This window comes from Bacillus rossius, chromosome 1 (genome assembly GCF_032445375.1).
Source record: "Bacillus rossius redtenbacheri isolate Brsri chromosome 1, Brsri_v3, whole genome shotgun sequence".
Lineage (NCBI taxonomy): Eukaryota > Metazoa > Arthropoda > Insecta > Phasmatodea > Bacillidae > Bacillus > Bacillus rossius.
In genome coordinates, this window is record NC_086330.1 from 220,887,795 (window position 1) to 220,911,389 (window position 23,595).

The 23,595-nt window shown below is 38.2% G+C and overlaps 1 protein-coding gene across 2 annotated transcripts in view; it reads right to left on the reverse strand.

Annotated features, from left to right (window-relative positions):
• Window positions 1-3,588: 3,588 nt before the first annotated feature.
• The window catches only part of LOC134527312 (pre-mRNA-splicing factor 38B), a 168,808-nt gene continuing 148,801 nt past the window's right edge, over window positions 3,589-23,595 (reverse strand). Inside the window, exons 8-9 of one of the 2 annotated variants that reach the window (XM_063359868.1) lie at window positions 14,576-14,666; window positions 3,589-4,426 (exon numbers count right to left, since the gene is read on the reverse strand). In XM_063359868.1, coding sequence (XP_063215938.1) covers window positions 14,624-14,666 — 43 coding nt within the window. In that variant the 3' untranslated portion in view covers window positions 3,589-4,426; window positions 14,576-14,623. Of the gene's footprint in view, window positions 4,427-14,575; window positions 14,672-23,595 lie in introns of both variants that reach the window. The other variant, XM_063359866.1, reaches the window with a different exon arrangement.

A 23,595-nucleotide genomic window follows, 5' to 3' on the forward strand; every position in this document is an offset into this window, starting at 1 on the left:
AAGCACTCATAGCACAGTAATTCACAAAATTAAAACACTAAAAACTGCCAAAATATTGCTTTAAGAGGAATTTAAGTCCTTATTCAAACAATTCATACCTCCACATTATATCTCCGATTGAAAGCTCAAAATGCTTTATTCCTCATTTTGTCTGTCACATGAAGATGATAACATATCAACTGCAGTTCAGATAATTGTAAGGTTGTCGATAGCATGCATTTGGCCAAAACAAATTTTTTAAGACACAACTAACTGGCAATTACCTAAATAAATGCACATTCTAACTGCCACAAACAAAGGGCACATTCATTTTGACTTGACTTTCAAAACTTTAAATGTTGCTTAATTAAAAAATTAGTTCTGTATCATCATGACTTTATTAGTTAATACCAGAGAAGCGTGTTTTGTTCATATTGTTTTGAATAGGTATGTGTGCCATCTGCCCTGACATGACTAAGATCACAGTACAGTATGTCAATAAAAGAATGTCCCCATTATATACAGTGAAACTCGTTTAAAACGATCCCGCACAATACAATTTCCCATTTCATACGATCAAATGCTTCGGTCCCGCCATTTTCTCCATATGATGTAGGTTATTATTTTCCGTGTAAGACGATCCTTGTAAAATTAGTTTCCTGTATGAAACGATCTTTTTTTTAAGTTTAAATGCATTATTTATTGGGAAATCACCGTTACATTTTTTAAGTTAAAAATACGTAATTGGTTGACAAGTATATTCTCTTTAGGACTCGTTTAGTCATTTCACATTTCACGCCAGTCGCGTATAAAAATTAACATGTAGCAAGCGCTGGTTGCCATCGTGGTAGTTTGGTTGATACCCGTACAGAGTGCGCGCACGAAGTCGATTATTCACATCGATTGCTCGCCGGTTGGCATCATTTTTGGTTAGATTGATGGCAGAATAGAGTGCGCGCCTGTAGCTGACTATCGATATGGGTAACTCGCCGATCGGTAGCCTACAACTCACATAGTTTCAGTTCCTTACCACGTTCGTGCAACTTCGGATTTCTCTCAAATATCGAAATTAAAAAAATTGAAGGGTTGGATTAGGTCAGTCACAACATGCTTGTTTTCATTGGAAACTTATGATTTAGCGGCTTAATACCAAAACGCAATACTTCGGAAATCTTCTGAGGGAACCAAACTATGTGAGTTGTAGGCTTCCCCTCGCCGATTGCTGCAACACGCGATTCTGTCTATTGCCGACTACCGAGTAGTGTTACCGCCACAGATTCCCGCTAATTACGTTAGCGTCGTCTTGAACGAGTGTTACGTTTTTTTTTTTAATTTTTATTTTCTTTTTATTTGAAGGTGATACAAAATATGTTTTAGTTTCATAATAATGGCGTTAAATAAGATTGCAATCAAACGCAAAGCGTTGTCATTAAAAGAAAAGCTGGACATTATAAACAAAGTTAATTCTAATCCCAAGGTTCCACAAGTGGCGATCGCTAAGGAGTTGGGAATACCACCATCAACACTTAATACCATTGTTGCCAAACAAGAAGAAATACGTTCCGAGGCTGGCAATATTTCATCGACCTGTAAGAAGAGGAAGAGTGAAAAATATGAAGAGATAGAAAAACCATTGCTTGAATGGTTTAAACAACAACGTGCACAAAACATCCCATTGAGTGGTGTGATTTTAAAAGAAAAAGCAGAACAGATTGCTTTGACACTTAATGTTGAGTTTAAAGCATCGAATGGTTGGCTTGACCGATTTAAGAATAGAACTGGCATTGTGTACCGGGCAATAAGTGGAGAGTCTGAGAGTGTGAGTGAAGAATCAATAGATGCCTGGAAAATATTATTGCCTCAAATTCTATCCGAGTATGAACCGAAGGACATCTTCAATGTTGACGAGTTCGGCCTCTTTTTTCAAATGCTGCCTGACAAAACATTTGTTTTAAAAGGAGAGGCTTGTCATGGGGGTAAACAGAGCAAGGAGAGGTTGACTGTTCTTGTGGGGGCCAACATGGATGGGTCCGAGAAGCTTCCACTTTTTGTAATTGGGAAGGCAAAACATCCACGATGTTTTAAAAATGTGAAAACTTTACCATGTAGGTACACAAATAATAAAACTGCATGGATGACTTGCAGCATCTTTGAACAATATTTGCACTCCCTGGATGCCAAAATGGGAGTAAAAAACAGAAAGATAATTGTGTTTATGGACCATTGCCCTGCCCATCCGAAGAATGTGGCGAACTTGAGGAATGTGAGAATACAGTTTCTTCCTGCTAATTCCACGTCAGTTCTGCAACCCATGGATCAGGGTGTGATCAAGGTCCTAAAGCAGTATTATCGCAAGAGACTGGTGTGCAGACTAATAACAAAAATGAACCACAACACACCCAACTCTCCACCCTACAAAGTGTCTATATTAGATGCACTGCATTTCCTAGCGGCTTCTTGGGATTCGTTGGACCCAACCATTATTGCCAACTGCTTCAAGAAGGCAGGCTTTGGAGGTGACACTGTAGCCCCAACTGATGAGGGTGATGGTGGCGATGAGGGTGATGGTGGCGATGAGGGTGATGGTGGCGATGAGGGTGATGGTGGCGATGAGGGTGCGTGCAATAATGCATGGAAAAGTTTGCAAAGCAAACTACAAATCACATGTAGTTTTGATGATTATGTTGAAGCTGACAGTGACGTTCTGCCTTGTGAGCCTCAGAGTGCTGAAGCAATAGCAAGCAGCAGCAACAGTGATGTGATTGCAGTAGAAGATGATGAAGATGAAGAGGATGAGGAAAGTGAACCAAGAGCACCATCAAAACCAACCTGTTCTGATGCCTTAGTGCATCTGGAAGGGCTGCGGGACTTCGTTCAAGGAACTGCAAACGTGCCAGACAACATTTGGCAAAGTGTCTGGCTTATTGAAAATTTCATAATGAAGCAAACTGAGAAGAACTCCAAGCAAACAACACTGGATCACTTTTTTCAAAAAATTAAATTTAGAACATGTAATATTATACTGTTTTGTGTAAACATTAATTATTCAATATACGTAAATACAAGTAGGAATTAGTTTCACAAATAGGAAATTTAATCTTTGTTTCATTATATAGTCTTAGGCTCTATTTTTCACAATTGATACCATTTGTAAATTTGTTCAATTATACTGATAGTAAGCTATGAAAAAGAGGATAGTTTCCTTTTCCCTTGTAAGAAGTTTTCCCAGCTAAGAAGTTTCTTCTCGACAGTCCCTTGAAAAACGTCTTAACAGAGTTTCACTGTAATTTAATAGTATCAACTGTAAGCATTATAGTGTGTTGGTTCAAGGTCACAATTAAAGAGTAACTCAAACAATTTAATATAAGCACATGCGTGAATACTGCTATGTTGTTTTCTCACTTGCAGTTCAAATGAATTAGTAGAGGGTGAACCTGTAAAATTTATTTGGCAACAGGATGGAGCCTCTCCCCATTGGAATCTCTTTGTAAGAGATGGTTTAACGTCGAAGTCCCTGACCGTTGGATTGGTCGTAATGGTTGAGACGACAGAGCCTACGGGCTCACCTGACATAACGCTATGCAACTTTTTCCTTTGGGGCTTTATAAAAGATCATGTCTATGTTCCGCCACTACCTAATGATTTGTCAGAGTTGAGACACAGAATTGAAGAGGCTATTGCTTCCATTACTCCGGACATGTTAAATTAAGTATGGGAAGAACTGGACTTTAGGTTTTTTTTAGTGTGTCATGTAACTAAAGGTGCACATATTGCATAACAGTAAAAAAATTAGGTTAGTTTACCTTCAATTTGATGCATGATTTGTTGTAAATAGTATAAACTTTACTGTTATAATATACCATTGAAACTGGGGCATTCTTTTACTGGCATCCTGTATTTGTAGTCATCATTAAACTGCAACAATCCCACCTACCTCTGAGAGACAGAATTACATTATCAAAATGTGGCTCATAAAAAACAGTAAATATATTCTATAAACAGAGTAAAATAAAAAAAATGTATTTTCATATGCAACAATAAATGTGCAGTAAAAAAAAACTAGTGGTGTAAACCAAAAATATTTATCCAACCAATAAGAATTTCAGACTGTCCTTGTTATATAGCTACAGTTTCAAGTTTACAACATAGCTAAAATTTTTCACCATATTTTCTTTATGTTAAACACCTTCACTTGAACTGATGATTCAACACACCAATCAACACAACAGTAAGTTGGAAATTTCTGCAATGCAGTACAATAAAAGTAAAAATTAAATTCCATTTCAACAGTCAAGTAAATAGTCACAACTTCAACATGGTCTAGCTGTCAGAACAACTGGTTTTATTTAGAGTGATACTCCAAGAGTGGTCCGACTGGTCGCTCGTCCCGACGACACTTCATCAACACACACTTCCACGGATGCCGCGCTGCTGTCAGTGTTTGTGCCTGCACACACGAACATACTGCATGACTTGGTGCCCGTACACTATCTCTGGGCGATATACATGTAGCACTGCACACACGACCATACTACAAGACGGTACTCCTACACCAGCTCTGGACGATATCCATGTAACATACTGCAACACCTTGGTACTACTGCACTAGCTCTAGGTGATATAAATGCAGTACTGCACTCAGGGGCATACTGCAAGACCTTGGTACTACTACAATTAAATTTTTCCTAACCAAACTAAAACTAGGTGTATATTTGTTTGGGAGTTGACAGGTTAGGAAAGATTCTAGAGGCGTCTCAGGCCGAAGCCTTTACGCCTAATCAAGCTGGGTTTCAGTTACGCAGAAAGGGTAGCATGCATCATGTGCTTTGTCTGGGTTTGACCAGCCATGAGAGCAATTGATGCCATGACTAACTCCCCTAACTTAGACTATAACTTATGTTGAGTCCAGGTAAAACCTGCATAGACACAGGGAAAACCCTGGGCTCATTCATGCGGGATTAAATTATTTCAAGCATTAAAAAGGCAGGTTTAATACAGGACAAGAAAATGGTCCAGGAAGAAGAGATAATCAGGGTAGATAGTTTCAACCATGATTGGGTCATGAGCTCGGACCTTGTTGTCTGCTTGGTGTTTGTGTGCGTCTGGATTGGTATTAGTGGCGCATGCGCCCCTGGCGCTGAACGACTTCATTCGCCGTCCAACTGATGCCAGTCAGAATGTGTGTATAAAACTGAGGAAAGAAACATGGAATTGAGAGCATATTAATAATACATATTTAAGTTAAATTATGTTAAATAATCGCGAATTAGCGCACCAGGTCTCATTTCAGAAGGGATAGAACGGCAGGTCACCTATCGCCAGTAAAAGGAAAGGCTATCGGCAGTTAGCGAAATTATCAAATCCATCATTGCAAGGTACTACTACAGTAGCTATGGGCATTTACACTAGCTCTGGGTGATATAAATATAGTATTGTTACTATTTACCGCGTGTTCGCAAAGGATAGCCCAATTAAAGATTTTTATCACACACACAGTTTTATTTATTTCCACTACTTATGTCACTTGCAATTAATCTTCTAAGATGGTAAATAATTAACTACACTTAAAGAAATGTCTATTCCCCAGTCACTCGTTTCTTACAATCCGCACACCTCGCTGGGCCGCACCTCTGGCGCAACTCTCGCCGCAGCACCCCTCGTGGGTCTCCGCTGCGGGACTCCGTCGTCACACTCCGCCGCGGGCGACGCACTTCCCCCTTCGCCAAGGATCCGCTTGACTCCTCGCTCGCAACTTCGCTCGGGACTCCGCCGCGCCCGCGACTCTATCGCCCGGAAACTCTGCCGCGGGAAAACTCCAGACTCCACTGAACTTACTCCCTGCCCTGGAACCTTCGTCCAAGGACTTCGCCACTCTGCCGCACCCACGGCACTATCGCCCGGAAACTCCGCCACGGGAGGACTCCCGACTGAACACTCCGAACACACTCGACTCAGACTGACTCTCTCGAGTTCTGGGTGATATACATGTGGTGCTGCACACATCAGCATACTGCAAGAACTTTGTACTACTACTCTAGCTCTGGATGATATTCCTTTAGTACTGCACAAATGAATATACTGCAAGACCTTGGTACTCCTGCACCTGCTTTGCACGTAATCCCTGTAGTACTGCACACACAAGGATACTGCAACACCTTGGTATTACTACACTAGCACAGGGCAATAAACATGTAGTACTGCTCACATGAGTATACTGCAAGACCTTTATAATACTATACTAGCTCTGGGTGATATACAAGATGTACTGTACACAAGAGCATACTGCATGACCTTAGTACAACTACACTAGCTCTGGGTAAGCTAGATGTTGTACTACACAATCAAAAATATTGTTACGAACGTGAGCAAGGCCGCGTCACGCGCAGGTGCAGAGCTAGCTGGGTTGACATCTCATGCCGCCGTAACATGAGATGTGCCATATGCGCACCTGGGTCGCCGCTTTATCTCCTTCCAGCCCTCAGCTCCCCGCGCGGCGCTGTTAGTTTGACATCCGAAACCTGCCAGCTGCGGAGTTACGCGAGCCGCCGACACATGTTTCGAGAGATTTCTGCTGTCGGGTCGGCGCGGAATGATGCGACAGGCCCCAGCTGCGCTCGTGCATTCTAGAAATGGCGTCTGTGATATATAAGATGAGGATGCGGGCCTCGGAGTGAGTCGGAGTTTAGAGAGAGTTCAGGCGGGAGATTTCCCAGGGCGGAGTTGCCGGGGCAATAGTGCCGCGGGTGCGGCAGAGTGGCGAAGTCCTTGGACGAAGGTTCCAGGGCAGGGAGTGAGTTAGTGAGCGGAGTCGGGAGTTTTCCTGCGGCGGAGTTTCCGGGCGATACAGCGGCGAAGTCCCTGGACGAAGGTTCCAGGGCAGAGAGTTCAGTTCCGGGCAATAGTGTCATGGGCGCGGCAGAGTCCCGAGCGAAGTTCCGAGCGAGGCGTTGAGCGGAGCCTCGGCGAAGGCAAGTGCGACGGCCGCGGTGGAGTGCGGCAACGGAGACCCACGAGCGGTGCTGCGGCGAGAGTTGCGCCAGAGGTGCAGCCCAGCGAGGTGTGCGGATTGTAAGAAACGAGTGACTGGGGAAGCAACATTTTTTTTAAAGTGCAATTGATTATTTGCCATTTTAGAAGATTATTTGTAAGTGACATAAGTAATGGCCATCAATAAAACTGTGTAGTGTGTAGTAAAATCTATTAATTGGGCTATCCTTTATGAACCCGGTAAAATCGTAACAGTATTAAGACATGGATTTCACTAAACTATTTTTGGTGGAGCTACATGTTGTACTATACAAACAAGCTTACTGCAAGATAATGGTACTACTACCAAAACTCTGGACGAGCTAAATGCTGTACTACACAAATGAGTATACTTTAAGTACTTGGTACTACTACACTAGTTCTGGATGAGCAATGTGTTGTATTACACACATGACCATACTTCAAGACCTAGTAGCTTAGGGCTATCTACATGCTGTTTAACATACACTCAAAAGCATTTTTGCCGGAAAAACCTTTGCCAAACACTCCAGAGAGATCTGTTATTGTTTTAGATATGTAACCGATTCCCGTGCAACCTTGGCTTGTAGGGGATGCAAGACAGTGGCTCATGGAAAAAAGGATTTCTTATGATGTCAATATGATTAAGTGGAAATTGCTACACACAGTAGGATGGGAAAGGCAAATACAAACAAACTTGAAGAAATAGCCAAAAGCGTAGGATGAACCGCAATTTGATTCCCCCCGTATTATTGCGAGCTCAACCCGATTGAAATTGTATTGGCCGAAGTGAAATGGTTCATAAGACTGCATAACACAACTTTCAAGATGCATGATATGGAGTCCTTAATACCACAAGATTATGACCATGTATCATAAAGGTAACTGGAAAAATTATGTAGAAAAGGTGAAAAACAATGAAGAAGAGCTGGGGAAAGTTGATGAACTTCAAGATGATAATGAAAGTTTTGGATACGTTTGGATTCATCAAATTCATCCCAGTCATCTCCATCGCCCAAACCTCATTCTTCTGGTCAGCCCTGTGCTGTTCTTGTGAAAGGGTATCAACTTTGGTCAGCGGTAGCAATAGTGATTAAAAGGTATGTGCTATTAATTTTTGTCAAGTTCACTTAATTATTTTGTATGAATTCGTACCAATGAATGTGTGTGAACGGTTTCTTGTATTAAGTTTGAGCTAAAAAAGTGGCAAATAATTACAAATTTATAAGCCTGATAGTATAAAATATTATAAATTATTATTTGAGTTCTTAAAATACTTCTGGTGCAATCAGAATTCCAATGAAACACATTTCCTGAAATTCACAATGTGTGAGCAATTTGACAACTGCACACGCAATAAGCAGTGTACTGCAATTTAAGAGTGGACCGGTCTATAGGTCGGGCCAGCTACATGTTGTACTGCACACATGAACATACTTCAAGACCTTTGTTACTACTATACTAGCTCTGGGTCAGCTACTTCTTGTACTACACATGGGTATACTATAAGACCTTGGTGTCCCGCTCCTACACAAACTCTGGGCGAATGAGGTTAGCTGCATGACACATGTCCAAACAAAACTCTCAAGCTAGTTTCAAGTTCATAGATTTATCATCACAACAAAACTAGAAATGATGTCTTAATTCTTAAACATGGTAAAGAAATACAGGAAATAACTTGTTATCCTAGTTACAAGTTTTCCTATAACCAACTGCATGAATATAAAGACACTAAATTAACTGCACAACATTAAAATTTATTTATATAATACCTATGGTGTTTTCCAGCTTTCAATACGATTCAAAGGCATGATAAGAGCACAGAACTTTTTTCTGTAAATTGAAACCTAATACTGATATGCTATATAGGCAACAACTTACCTTTATCTTAAAACATTTATAGTCCAGTCATTTGGTGCTCAAAACAAGATTTACCTGGAAAGTTTTCAAGAAGTATTAAAAATTGGTATGCTTATAGATTTCTATGTACTATTTTCAAATTTTCACTTTGCCACTTTGCATCTCTGCCGCTTACGCTGCCATTTTGTAAAAATGGCGCCCAAAAACAGTTTTTTTTTAACCATATATCCTTTTCTAACTGATTTTACGATAAAAATAGTTATGTAATAAATTAAACTAAAAGAGATTTGATATAATTTATGTACAGTAAAATTCGCTTAAGACGTTCCCACATAATATGATTTTTCCCTTTAATGAAGTTAAATTAATTACTCCCTTGATCACTTCCATATATCCCTATCTTAATTTTTCCCATTAAAAAGTTTGCATTTATAAATGCTCCCCGCATATAACGTTCATCATTTCAGGAATAAAATAACGTAATAAATTTTATCTTCACACTCTTAAACTTTATTTAAAGTTAAACTTTTAGACAATTTTTTCAAAACAATAACAAACATGACCATCATACCTTTGCTGAACGCAGCACCCTGTTATTAAGTATTTTTCGACCAATCATCTGCTTGCATTCGTATCCTTTGTGAGGCTCTTTAATCTGTACACCATGCCATTACCCTCATTTGAGGCATAACGTTTGACAAATACAAATACAAATACAAAAAAAAAAAAAAAAAAAAAAAAAAAAACACTACCCATTCGTTGACCTGATTGCGTGATACGGGACATAACTGGTACAACAACAATATGAGGAACTAATTCAGTTTCATTGTTTGTTGAGCACTGTGGTAAAAATTTTATATGGTGAACGTAATGATAAACATTTTAGTTTACTCATCTTGCTATGATTTCTGTTTTTGGCTGGACTTATACAGTATTAAACTGTAAATTGTGCACAATTTTTCGTAAAACGTGTGTTGAAAAAAAAAATATCAGGAGGCTTATCCAAAACTTGACAATACCGCATGGCACTGCTGTATTATGGACAGGTTTCTTCAACTCCAAGGTTGACCTACTACTGCTTAAAGGAACGACGGACATCTTGCATGTTGATTATGCTTTGTGATTTTGTTTTTATGTAAGAAGACGTTGCAATGATTGCTGAAGGTTTACGATAGCGATCATCTACGCCTACTTAAAAAAAACAACCTAAAATGATTTTAAAAAATAAGCTCAGGATATGATACCTAACATGACATAACAAAACATGGCTAAAATCTAGGATCTCCAAGCCATTAGAGCATTCAGTGATGGGTGGAAGATTGTTAGTAAATGTAAATCTTTGTGCACATCCTTGCTCCTACTGATGTTCTGCAAGAGAAATATTTTACATGATTCCATTCACTGCTATACAAAATATCTAAAAACCATTTTTAAATTTCTGTAAACATATAAATTGAAACTGGAAATGTTAAAACTATTATGCATTTATATATAACTATTATTGTGTGCATGACATTCATGGGGTTATCACTCGAATTATAATTCTTTTATCCACATGGTTAGTAAAATGAATTATTGCATTATTATTTACAAACAATAACTACTGCAAGACTACCCTGTTTCATCACATAATTGTCGCACCGATATTTTAGGGCGTCAAAATTTGGATAAAAAAACCTCTCGTGTAAACGTCACATGATTTTTTTGGTCCCGCTATTAGATTCCAAGCGCTTTGTGTAGGTATTTTTCCATATAAAAGATGCATTTAAAAGTAGAATACAATATTTATTCGAACATTACCACTTACTTATTTAAATAAAGAAAATAAAAAGTTGTCTGATGTATAAATTTTCTTTTATAAAGACGTTTTTAAATGTTATAACATTTATCTGTTCATCTGCGTCGCCGCGGTGTACCGCTTATAAAAATGTAGCCAGCGCTAGTTGGCATCATTCATGTTTGGTTATGTTGCTTCCCGTATAGAGCGCGCACACATAGTCAAATATCAATATCTTGCAGATTGCATGCAACGCGCATTCTCTGTCGAGTGCCGGTTAACTACATTTGATGGCCCGCACTCTTTCGTGGTAAGTGTGTATGATGACAATAGTTATGTGTTAGTTCAGGCTCGCATGTGTCACAAATTTTGTTTTTCTATTTAAAGTTGAAGAAAGGTTTTTGTTGCATGATTTATTAATTTAAATTGTTTGGTGTGCTTTTGTATACTCTACTTTTTAAATAAACATATTTCCATGAATGGGTTTTGTTTTTATAAATAACTTTAATTAACATATTTTTTATTTTTTGCATAATAATCACACCCCTACTTTTCAATCTTGATGTTAATATAAAATGTGCGACGATTATGCAATAAAACAGGGTAATATTTGTATTTGAAAAGATATCACATTGACACACACAGATACGTAACTTAAATTAATGATCTGGAATGAAAAATTAATGATTTGGGAAATGCTTTTTTTTTTGTTTTCTTTCAAACAGTTTAGTAAAATTCAGTTTTCTATGCATTAAGGAACGTGGCACTGCGGAAACAGATCTTACTACCTGTTGACAAGGACACAGAAGTGCGATTCGAGGGGAGGGGCAGCACTCAGATGCCCAATGAAAGTTTGCTAACGATAGCATAACATGCCCAGCATGACAAGTGTGGGCGCCATGCCCGATGAGCAACAGCAACCTTCAGATTAGCTAAAGAGTACAAACTAGCAGGTCAGCAGAGCCGGGAAGGAGTAGGAATAGTAACATAGGAAGCGAGAGTAGATGGCCCGGAAAGGGAGGGAGAAAACAGACAGCCAATCATCAGTAATGAAAAGTCTTTGAAATTGGACCACAAAAAAAGTTTGCGTACGCGTACAGTATGACGTCGCGTAAATAATAATAAATAGAATATAAACAATTAACAATATTTGATAATTAACAGTTTTTGTTAATCAAGAAAAATTAAATCTCATTAGAGCGGCTTTTTTATACTATCTCTTTTAAGATAAGAACAAAAAAAAACGTGAAAATACGCGATAATAAAAACATATTTCTAATTTGTAAACAATACTTTCTTACGTTGTTTCTGTTCCAATCTCAAACTTTGTCTACACACACAATACCTTTAATAAACAGTAAAAAACTTGGACGACGAATTTCCAAATTATACTTTACTTAATAAACAAACATCGTTCTTTGTAACGCAAATTCATCGAATATGCGCGCGCATGCGTAAAACATACGATAAATGCGAGTAACGAGATGCAGCCGTGTGTAACGTTTCGTTACTCGTTACTAGATGGCGCACCTGTTACTCGGTACCGAATACATACGGTTTGCTACAGCTTTATTATTCTCAGTAAGAGCTTTGTGCGCGGTGTTTAGTTTTTGGAATACGTTTTTTATAAGTGCTGCGCAGCTCAGGGAACAAAGAGAGTCAGCCGGCGGCTACGCCGCGCCGTAACAGCAGCTGACCGAGTACAATGACCTTTCTCCGCGTACGGCGCGCTATTGACGGAAATTTTCCATCAATTTGCGGCCAATTTTTTTATTTTTTATTTTTTACTGTGACGCAATGTGTATGTAGCTCGTATTTGTTATAAACGCTGCAGGTTGCGACTGTATTTTAATACACTTTAACGTATTTCTTACACTTTACTTATTTTTAAACTTTTATTTTATGCCTCATTTTTCATGGTTTCTGAAAATCTGTATGTACGACCGAGGTGTACGTACGAACCGGGGGCCGTACGAGCGAGATTAAAAGACGTTGAAGATGTAAAGTTGACGAAGTCTGAGATAGCACGGCAGCACAAGATATCAGCGTCGACCCTGTCTACGATATGGAAACGGTAGGGACGCGATTATGAGTGCGGGGGTCATTGAAAATCGGAAAATCGGATTTAACGAAACATCGATTTAGAGTAAACATTTTCGGTAACCATAGCACTTCGTTAAATCGGGGTTCTACTGTATATATTTTTTGTTACCGAGATAGGCCTTTATCATAAGTCTTTTAGTTTCTTCCCTTTGGAGAACAAATCATAAAATTAAGTCACTTTAGAGCATGTCATTACTATCAGTTCAGAAAAAAAATATCACTTCTTACCAATGTAGTTCAATTTGCTAAATATGAGTTAATGTTAATATGTATACAAAACTGCAACACGAACAGTGTAGGAAAAAAAACAGTAACTTATTCCCTACGACCCCTTGAATGTGCACTGGAATTTTGCAGATACTGTACAGTAGCATGTTTAGCTCTTTTTAAAAGTATTTTTTCCACCCTCACTGGCAAACTCGCAGAAGCCTTTTCTGCAGCCAAATTAATTAAGTGGCACAGACAACCTATGACTACTAAATATGGCTGCTTTTCTTGTAATACAGATATAACACCATTTTTATTTTTAACTCCAACCATAACTGCTGCATTATCACAGCCAAAACCTATACAATTATGAATTGGCACATTCATACTTTCAAGTTTTGATAGCAATAACTGCCCAATATTTTTACCAGTAGAAGCACCTGTCCTTCCAATGAAGGTATGGCCAAAACACAACTAGTTACTAACCTGCAGTCAGGGTTGTAATAAGTTACCATGAGAGGATATAACTTATTACAGTTATTACTTGTGTGATTGCTTCCACCAGTAGCTAGTGTATATGGGCCACTTTGCAAGCACTTTACTACTGAAGTAGTAGTATTGGAAGCAATTTCTTTTACTATTGCTGCAGTTTTAGTGCGCCCACAGCTGTACATTTTTGCGATATCAGACCCTGGGAACATTTTCGAAACAAATGCCCGGCGTGGTCGGCGACGCAGAATGGAAGGTTATGTTTCACTAAAAAGCTTGTAAAATAACATTCCGCCCTAATCACATCACTGTCACTGTTACGGTTCACAGAAAAGAAACTACTGATTTTTTTGTTTTCTTCTGCAAGCTTCGCGTTATTTGCATTTTTCAAGATCTTGACGTGATAGGAAATATCGTGCTTGCCGCCACGGGAAACATTAATGTCGCAACAACAAACACTACAAAACGCAAAATTAGAGCCTCTTTCACTCTTAGTAATGAAAGGAAATAATTCTGAGTAAGATAACCGAAACACCTGTCCGTATTGTTTTTTACTACTCATAGCCATTATAAAATCATGTTATCTTACATTTCGTACAAGCGATAACTTATAAAATATTTACCGCACTCGTACATAAACGGTTAAGTCGTTATTACTCGTCTCCAGCCAACCTGCTGTGTACCAACAAAACTCACAAAAATTACTTTTATGACTCTTCCGCACAAAAGATTAGCAAGATCAGTTGCCATCCAGCCTGCTGTGTACCAACGAAACTTACAAAAATTACTTTCTTTTCGGAACAAATTTTTTCTGACTCCATTATTCTCATATTATCGCGTACGCCATGTTGTTAAACAATAACACATGCTGCTCAAACAGTACATTTAATTGGGCACAAATATTGTACTGCATTTTTGAACAGACAAAAATCGTAAGATGTTCCGAATTTCCGTACAATCGTAATATGAATTATTTTCCGTACAAATTACGGGAAAATCGTACGAGTTGGCAGATATGTATTTGACTCGACTTTTGAGCCACCTGCATGCATATCAACTAGCCTTATTTTGATTGACAAGTCTCGAATCACCCGCATAAACAACTCAAGCTGGAGCACAACCACAATTCACTATAGCTAGGAAACGTCACATCACCTGGATCTGTCCCGCTCCTTCTCTTTCCTCTGTCGATCCTTCTCTCTTCTAATTTCTGCTGAGATGTCGCCTGGGGAGTGCCGCCTCGGTCCTGCACTAACATGCGCACCCTCATGTTAGCACTGCGTCACTACACCACATCGCACTCCAGTTCACAGTACACCACATACATATGCATACTTGCATACAGAAGGTGCAGTTTCCTTTCGTTGAGAGTTGAAATCTCATTTGGAATATGTAATACAATTTATTTTTTACCTACAGTTATAATGCATCTATGCATTCATGATTCTATAGAATACTCTATCTGAGGATAGTAAGAAAGAAACATGATTTGGCAAACAGATTCATACTAAGTGCTGTTAATAGAAACTGTTTGATTTTAAAACATTAATCCAGATATTAAGAATACTTGTTAATATTCCTTGTTAATTTACATGATATTTAGGAAGTCTAAGTACAAAAATTTTTTGTGCACAAAGCACTGTGTTGTTTGTAAAATTTGGCCTACCTGTAAACCACCAAACTTTTAAATTTCTTTGTTAAATATGAGGTTTTCAATATAACTGCCAAGATTATTTTCAAACAGAGAACTTTAACAGCATTAACGGCGCAATGATGTGTATGTGTGATAGCAGAATAATCGGTGCTATTACAGACTGCCATTGGCATCTGCAATTGTGCTAAATGCTAGCCATAAGAGCAGAGTCACAAGTTGAATTGAAAAACATAACATGATATTATGATGAAATAGTGTGAAATCAGATTCAGTGAAAGACTGATTTTAATTTGTGCTGACAACCACCATTTTGGGTAAGTCATTTACTCCTGCACAGTGACACCTAGAATACATTAGGCCTATATTTGGTAAACACTAGAGATGGGCAAAGTCCCATTTTTTCTCGAAAAAAAGGGAAAGTGTCTTTCCCATACTGTTGGGCAGGAAACATTTTTCTCATTTCCCAATTTTATTGAGTCATACAACAAACTACAGCCAAACAAAGAACTGAACTCTAACCTGTTACAGTGTAAACTCTTTATAATGTCACTCGATTTAACGACAAACTCCTTAAAACATCGAAATTGCTTGACTTTGGTTGGTTTACCTTGTTTTCTATACAATAATACACTCTCTATATAGCGTCACGCTCACTCTATTTAACGACAACAATACGGCATTATAAGTTGATAATAACTGCAGCTGTGTACGTTCTTTTTTTTGCTGTTTTGTTGTATTATCTAGCACGTGTTTACTTCGACTAGACTTTTTTCAAGTTGTATTGCAGTTGCTTACATAATTTCGAACTGTAAACATGGCAAGTAAACGAAAATCTTTGTGTATTGACGAAAAAGTTTTTATTAATATGCTCAATAGAGGCGGGAGAAAAGATCAGTCATGTTGGAAGATGCTTTGGATTTAGCTTCTCTACAATGTCTACAATATGGAAAAATAAAGAAAAAATTCTGCACTCAGATGAAGATAGAAAATCTGCTAAGAAATTAAAGAAACCTCAATATGAAGATCTGGATCAAGCAATGCTATCATGGTTTTATAGACAGCGCCAGAATAATATGCCTGTCTCGGGGCCGATCATATTATTATAGAATAGTAAAATTATATATTTAATTTCTCTCTATTTAACGACCACTCTCTATAACGCCAAAAAATGCTCAATCCGTTAAGTGTCGTTATATAGAGTTTACACTGTATATAGATTGAATTGAAAGCGCACATTTTCAACAATTCAAACTCAGAAAAATTCACAAGCATGATCATAAACAAGCAGTTTATTTAGAATTTGAAATAAAAACCACATAATCAAAATTATTTCACTTCTGTCCAGAATGGTAACAGAATAAACCTCACCCACAATAGAAAATACAAATTTTTATACATATGAAATACGTAATAAACAGTTATTAGTTTATTTGGTATTATGTACCAGTTTTGAAAGAAAAAAAATGCACTGGTTTCAACCATGAACTACATTAAAAAAACATGGGAACTGTTATGATATGGACAAAATGTGAACACAGTAGTTAAAACAATGTTTAAATCAATAGTTACCATTAATTAACAAATACGTTCGCACTGTAGTAGTTTACTTGCTGATTTATCTATGACTCTATAGACCTTGAGCCTTTAGTCTAGAGAGCAACATTAAAAAATGTAAACATAAAAAAAAGTGCCAGAATCGAGTGGAAAAACACTTTGAATATGTTTGTAACATTGCAGAATAGTTACATGACAATCGTAAAAAAACAAGTGAATAACCTGAGTCAAAAGTGTAAACTGGCTAAATTTGTCACTATTTTGCACATTAGGCATTTTGTTTTAATTTCGTGGTTATCATAAAATTAAATAAGGTTAGTTCTAGTGCTATTAATTAGTATGTGTTATTTTGCCTGTTAACATTTGAAGTATTTTTGGTTATTGTATGCTTTATAACTTATAACAGATACGGCAGTGAAACTGGAGATTTTGAAACCACCACCAGCAATACAAATATATCTATTCACAGTGATATAAAATAATTACAAAATGAATTAACAATGCTTGCAATTTGTGAGGAATGTTTCACTTGAATATGACATCACGTAAGTGGCCCCAATTTCCTTTGACACACACATTCAAAGTCTTTTACGGAAGTTAGACATCACATCTTGTAGGAATGGCACTGGAATTTGATTAACTTCCTCCCGAATTTGATCCTTCAGTTCCTGGATGGTGTAGTGGGTCACACCAGAAGATCTCAGATTTAAAATGACCCCAAAAGAAGGAATTACACACTGAAAGGTCAGGGGAACTTGGAGGCTAGCAAATATCCTGTTTTTGGAGATGAGATTACCAGGAAAGATGTTCTGTAGCATGTTAATAGAAATCTGCAAGGTATGGCATGTGGCCCCATCTTGTTGGAAAAATGTGTTTGCAGTTACAGGAAGATCAGCAATCTGTGGCTCTAGGAAATGGTTCAGCATTTGAGCATAATGTTCCGTATTCACAGAAACAAAATTTCTGCAATCGTCTTAAAAAAAAAAAGGCTGGATGATTCCAAATTATGATATGCCGCACCACACTACCACTTTCTGACTGTGAAGTGGCATTTTCATGAAGCATTTCAGGATTTTCACATGACCAGTATTTAATGTTTTGCTTGTTAAAAAAGCCTGACAAAAATTGGCCCCATCGCACATGATCAGACTGTCGCCCAGCCACGAGTTGTCATTCACCAGTTCCAACAATCTCAGCAAAAGTGTAGTCTATATGGGAGGTCATCCGCATTCAGTTTTTGAACCATCTGCATTTTGCATTGCTGTTCCTTGTGCAATATTCGCAGTAGACTGTGATTTGATAAGTCAAGTTACAGGACATGCTTGTGTGCAGGACACCTAGGACTGACTGAAGGCTTCTTCCACTCTTGCAATGTTCTCTGGTGTGCACGCATTTTGCACTTCCACCCCTCTTTCTCACCATATTACACATTTCCTAACAGTTTTCAGTCATTGCAAAATATTTTGCTGAGAAGTACTGTATTATGTTTTTTTTTAAGTAGAAAACTAATTTTTAACTAAACAAGAACATTCAAACTTTAAAAATCTCTCTTCAGGATATACACATTGTATACAACAAGGAAACATATTCTACTACTACATTTAGAGATCTTTTACAGGCTCATATATATTAACCTCTTTCTTAGCTTCACTGAGCAGTACAACTTTGTTTTTGTCTCTTAACTCCTCATCTTTCTAGCATGGCATTTCTTCTCTCTTGCTGCATATTATTTCAATTTTTCCCTTTTCCTTCATGCTATCCACATAAGCAAGGGCAATTCGCTCTGCTTGCAGCAAGGAATTTGTGATTTTAATTGCTCGAATACCTTCATTCATCATACCCTTGTCTTACGGCACCATATGCTAGTCTAGTTTCTTCCACGTCCAAAATAATTTGTTGGTTTTATTCTGCAGTAAAGCCTCTAGTCTTTGACGTGATAAATCAAAGTTCTTTAAACTCCTGAATTTCAGTGTTAATTAGGACATACTGATGCCCAGATAAATTTAATCCTGTAAAAAAAAACCATGATAATCTGTTTCACGTTTAAGGGTGGCCCTCGAATTTGGGTTGCACCCAATATTTGTCTTCGGTAGAATTCTGAACACAAGTTAAGTCTTTGTGTACTATGTCTCAACTTATTGGGACGCATACAATACGGCACTGTGTTGCCATGCAGTTTTTCTCTGTCTGCTGGAGAGGCAACAGTCACCCAATCCTCCACCCCCCTTCCCCGATCCCATCCTTGTATTTAATTTTTTTACTCCTCGGCTGCAAGTTGTTCTTTTTTTCTCAGTTCCTTGTCCTTTCCTAAAACTAGCACACAGGGAAACTTGTGCCATGATGGAGGAATATACAGTAGCAACTCAATACACCAATTCTCAGAGGATTTATTTTTACTGACCTAACAAAGGAAAATTTCCATTAATCAAAGATGGATGCATCAATATAAATGCATCATGTGGAGCTGAAGCTGCAGTGTTCATAATGAAATGTTGCAATTAAAAGTGTGGTAAATAAATAGCACAAGTAAACAATATTGTTGGCATTATGAAAACCTGTTTTAATAGACACATGAATATTGCCTTCACATCACATACCTAGCTAGTTCACTGTCATTTACAACAGCCGAAGAGGGAAAGTTAACTCAAGACTGCTCAAGATAAGATCAAAAAAAACAGTGCACATACAAATTCTGGGTAGTTCCCCCAACACGGCATCCTTTTCTCCAGCCGAATGCCCACCAGTCACATTGCTCGACTGACACCTGCCTGGCCGATGGGATGGGATGGGATGGGGGGAGGGGGGGGGGGAAGCGAGCGGAAAGTAGCATAGCAGCACATGAAAGAAACCAAATGGAGACTGGAGACTGAAGCAGTGTCAGGGCATCCCCGTTAGGGTTTGAAGAGTAACAAATGTGAGAGCTGAGAGGGTAGGAGATGAGAAGGGTCCAAGAAGTGTTTTGAAGTGATGCCATCTTATTTTTTACAGCATCAAAATATAACAATCTAATAATTTAACTAAATCTAAGCACAGATAACCCGAAAACCGGATAATCCGGGCCCTGATAATGGAAAGTTAACTGTAAAAGTTTTCGGTCGGATCAGGTCTTCTGCTTATTTTAACTGGCTGTATAAATCTTCAGGTGAAAAGAAAAAAAATTGAGAGAAGAAATAAAAGAAAATAAATTTAGTAGAGACTTTCACCCCCTATGGCTGATCGCTTGGCAACCCATAGGGTTATCTTAACATGTGTCAAATATCTCACATTGGCTGCTGAGGTTCGCTCAAAAATGGTTTAAGTGACACAGTTATTAGGCATGATGAGCAGTTTTTTAACTAAGCTCTTTTCAACTTGCTAGACAAACATATAATACCCCGGTGGCTTTCAAAAATTAACGAGTTATTACAAAAATGTTGGGCTAATTCAAGGTATCCAGATTTTCATGGTCGGGTAGCCACCCTGGTGTACGCGTGTGACGTCAGTGGCCGTGTGGGCCCGCTTGGCCACCCGGGTACCTAACACTCATCGTGCCCTTGGTTCCAGAAGGCTTTGTAAAACTGCCCCCTCCTTAAATCTGTTCCTCCTGAACAGATAACAATGTGCTGTTATTGTCCATACTGTAAAGCAATCCTACCCATCAGGCAATTGTACTGGATATGGCCCACTTCTTGGCAGATGTAACATCGCAACTGTCATCTTGCTCTTCGGGACCATAGGTCCACTTTGCGATTACTCTTCTGCATTTGCTGTCGTGGTGCCTCCTTTTCCAATAGGCAGCCCCAATGAGCACATTCCCGTTCTGGGGATCTCCATTGAACATGCCCTTGTCCTTGGCATGCAGAACACTCTAGGAAACTCCTACTCCTTGAACCTGCAAATTGTCACACTCCTTAATCCTATTGTCACATTATTGTCCTTCCTTCGGTTTACTCACACAATTCGGGCAGTCGCGCTGGACATGCCCTCTTTCTCGACATGCGAAGCACCGTGGGCAACCTCTCTTGTTCTTCGAGCACTGAATGTGGACCATCTTCTCTAAAAATATGCCCTTCAAAGAAGAGACACATTTTGTCATGTACCGTGCTGAGTAAGTAACAACCACTACCACATCTTCGTAATTTATACCAAACTTGGCAACAGTAGATAAAATGGCCCTTGAACATTCTGCACCTGTTGCACTTGGAAGTTCCTTAACTGCACCCACAAACACATTCTGCTGGGAGCCAGATGACAAAACTTTAATCAAAATAATGAAGATGCACCTTCCAGCCCTGTCCGTGGTTTCGTCACACATCAACATAATTTTTTTTGTTCTGAACAAAACTGTTTATTTCATCTTTCTTCTCAGCATTCAGTTTGGGAAGATATGTTTCCCTCAAAGTATTAGCAACTGGAAGATCGCCAGAGCCTGCAATCAATAGTAGCACAAGATAAGCAAGACTATGAATCTTAAGTCTAGAAATGTGATCAAAAAAATCTGCTAGATTAGTGCCTCCTATTTGAGGTTAGGCCTAGATTCAACAGCTTACACAATGAAAAACAAAATATTTCTCTCAGCAGAAAATATGTAAGTAAGTAGTGTTATTTTATGCTAAACTCACCTTGAACATATTTTTCTAACCATTTCCTCATGCAAGGATTGTCAGCTATTTGCAAGGGAAGGTTTGATGCTACCATCATTGACCAAATCATACACAAATTCATGTTTGTGTTTCTGCAAACTGGTTATGTTTTGAAGTGATTCGCTGATAAAAACTTGTTTGGAAGACGATGCAGATTCACGAATTTTATTTTTCTTGTGTTTTTCATTAGACACGTGTTTTGTGCACGTATCTTTGCGCACCCAGAGACGCGCACGTTACAAAACCTACACATCATCATTTCATCTTTTAAATAAAAAATTTAAAATCTGTCACAATCCTTTATAGAAATAATCTTAGGCATTTTCTGACTTCAAGCAAAGCACAATTATACTAACATTAGTTGCCTCTCGCTCCTAGAATCACTTGATTGTATTGATAGGAACTGAATACCACGTGATTAAAAAAAATTACGTTGTTAAAGTGACTACCTATACTAGTCGGTGACGTTCCGTAAAAGTTACTGTGAGAGCTATTTTAAACGCAATATTATATCATAAACTAAATCTTTTCAATAAATAACTGTAACATAAAAAAAAAGGCTCATAAATTACTTGTAATTACATAAACGGTAATTTAAAGTAGGTATGAGATTACATCCTGCCACATTTTTCGTGCACTAACTTGATCACGGCAGTTTTACTCGATTTTTGGTGTTTGTTTCATAATTCTCACACACGCGCTATACTGGTATGTGGTACGAGATCTTTGGCATTTGTACGAATGTTTATACTAAGTAGTACCAGAAATGCACACCAAATTTTTCGCAGTAAAACAAAGCGAAGCGGAGAGATTATCACGGGTATGGAAGTAAACAAATATGTACTATATTTCCCCAAAACAATTAACAACGGAAGTAGCATTATTTTGAGTAGTATTAACAGTAGAAGTTGTGCTGCGACAGCTCGTTAAAAGTAAAAGAGTTAAACAAATAAGCTTGAATTTAGTTTCGAAGTAATATGCGTCGTTTGTGTTGAACGGGAATATGGCATTTTTTTCCGCAGAAAATGGAGGTGTTTGAGAACAAATAGTGAAATTTCGTGGAAAACTGACAAAAGTGGATAATTTTGTAGTTTTTCGCTAATTTTGTGCTTAACCATTTTCGGGGGTCCCTATTTATGGCCAAAACCAAAATTTTAATCCAGCTTTAACATATTATACTCTTTGGAATATTTTAAGTTATTTAATTTTTCTGAAGTTGAAGAAAATTAGTCTTCAATAAGACTTGACTCTCTGAAGTTTTCCACACCCATAACTAAAACAAATCTTTCATACTAATGACAATCATTTCGAAATTCAGAATTGTTGTTAGCAACTATTTCATAAGGAACATTATGCCCAAAGTCTGTTAAACAAACAATGTGCATTGTGATTTATTACATTGTAATTTAATTTTATGTTTATTCTGAAAATGTGTTTCAGTGTTTCAAACATTTATTAAAATGAACTTTAAATGTATTTTGACATATATAATTAATACTGCAGATTGATTTTAACAGGTAGAGTATAATGATTAAAATAGTATTCAACAAACACACTTCTGTAATTGGAAAACAAATCATTTTTATGAACATACTCTTATAAAAAAAATGTACCTAACTAGCACTGCTATGATTAGCTCTCTGTTTCCCTGGAACCAATTAGGAGCGTTACTTCAAGGGGCCGGGGTATGGAAAAAAAGAATGAGGAATAAGTGGGAGTGCTGTGAAGTAGGAAATACAGCTATGTGGAGGAGAGCTGATAGGCAGCAGTTGCTCCATGTGGCAATAAGCCAGAGGTCAATAAGCAGGCAGGTACATATATGTTTGACACAGTTTCTCATACGAACAGAAATTCACTGTGATAGCTGATCAGGGTCAGTTTTTAAGACAAGGATTTGTCCGACAACAGAGGATAGAATGTAGTTGTTCTTCTACATATTATATTTTGTACTTAAGATGGGAGAGCATAAGCGTTCCAGGACAGTGTAAACACTCAAACAGGTTGATGTCTGAGCGCGTGTCCGGGTGGGCGTGGCACCACGTGGCCGGGTGGGCGTTGCCGGGAACCACGTTGGGGTGGTTGTTGACGTCACGTGGAGGGTGTGGCGATGGTTCTAAATTAAGCAGCTAAGGAGCGCTAGTATCGCGGGCGCCAAATTATTTATTCAAGTACAAAATGTTTCGCCGCGGCGGGGATTCAATCCGTCAACCTTTGGATTGGTAGTCAGCGATGCTAACCGCACGGCCACGAGGCCATCTTGGAAAAATAATTTTGGATGTTGTATACATGCTTATAAAAATTTAGTGTTCTGTAATTTTTAAAAACGGATGTAGTCCGCCATGTTT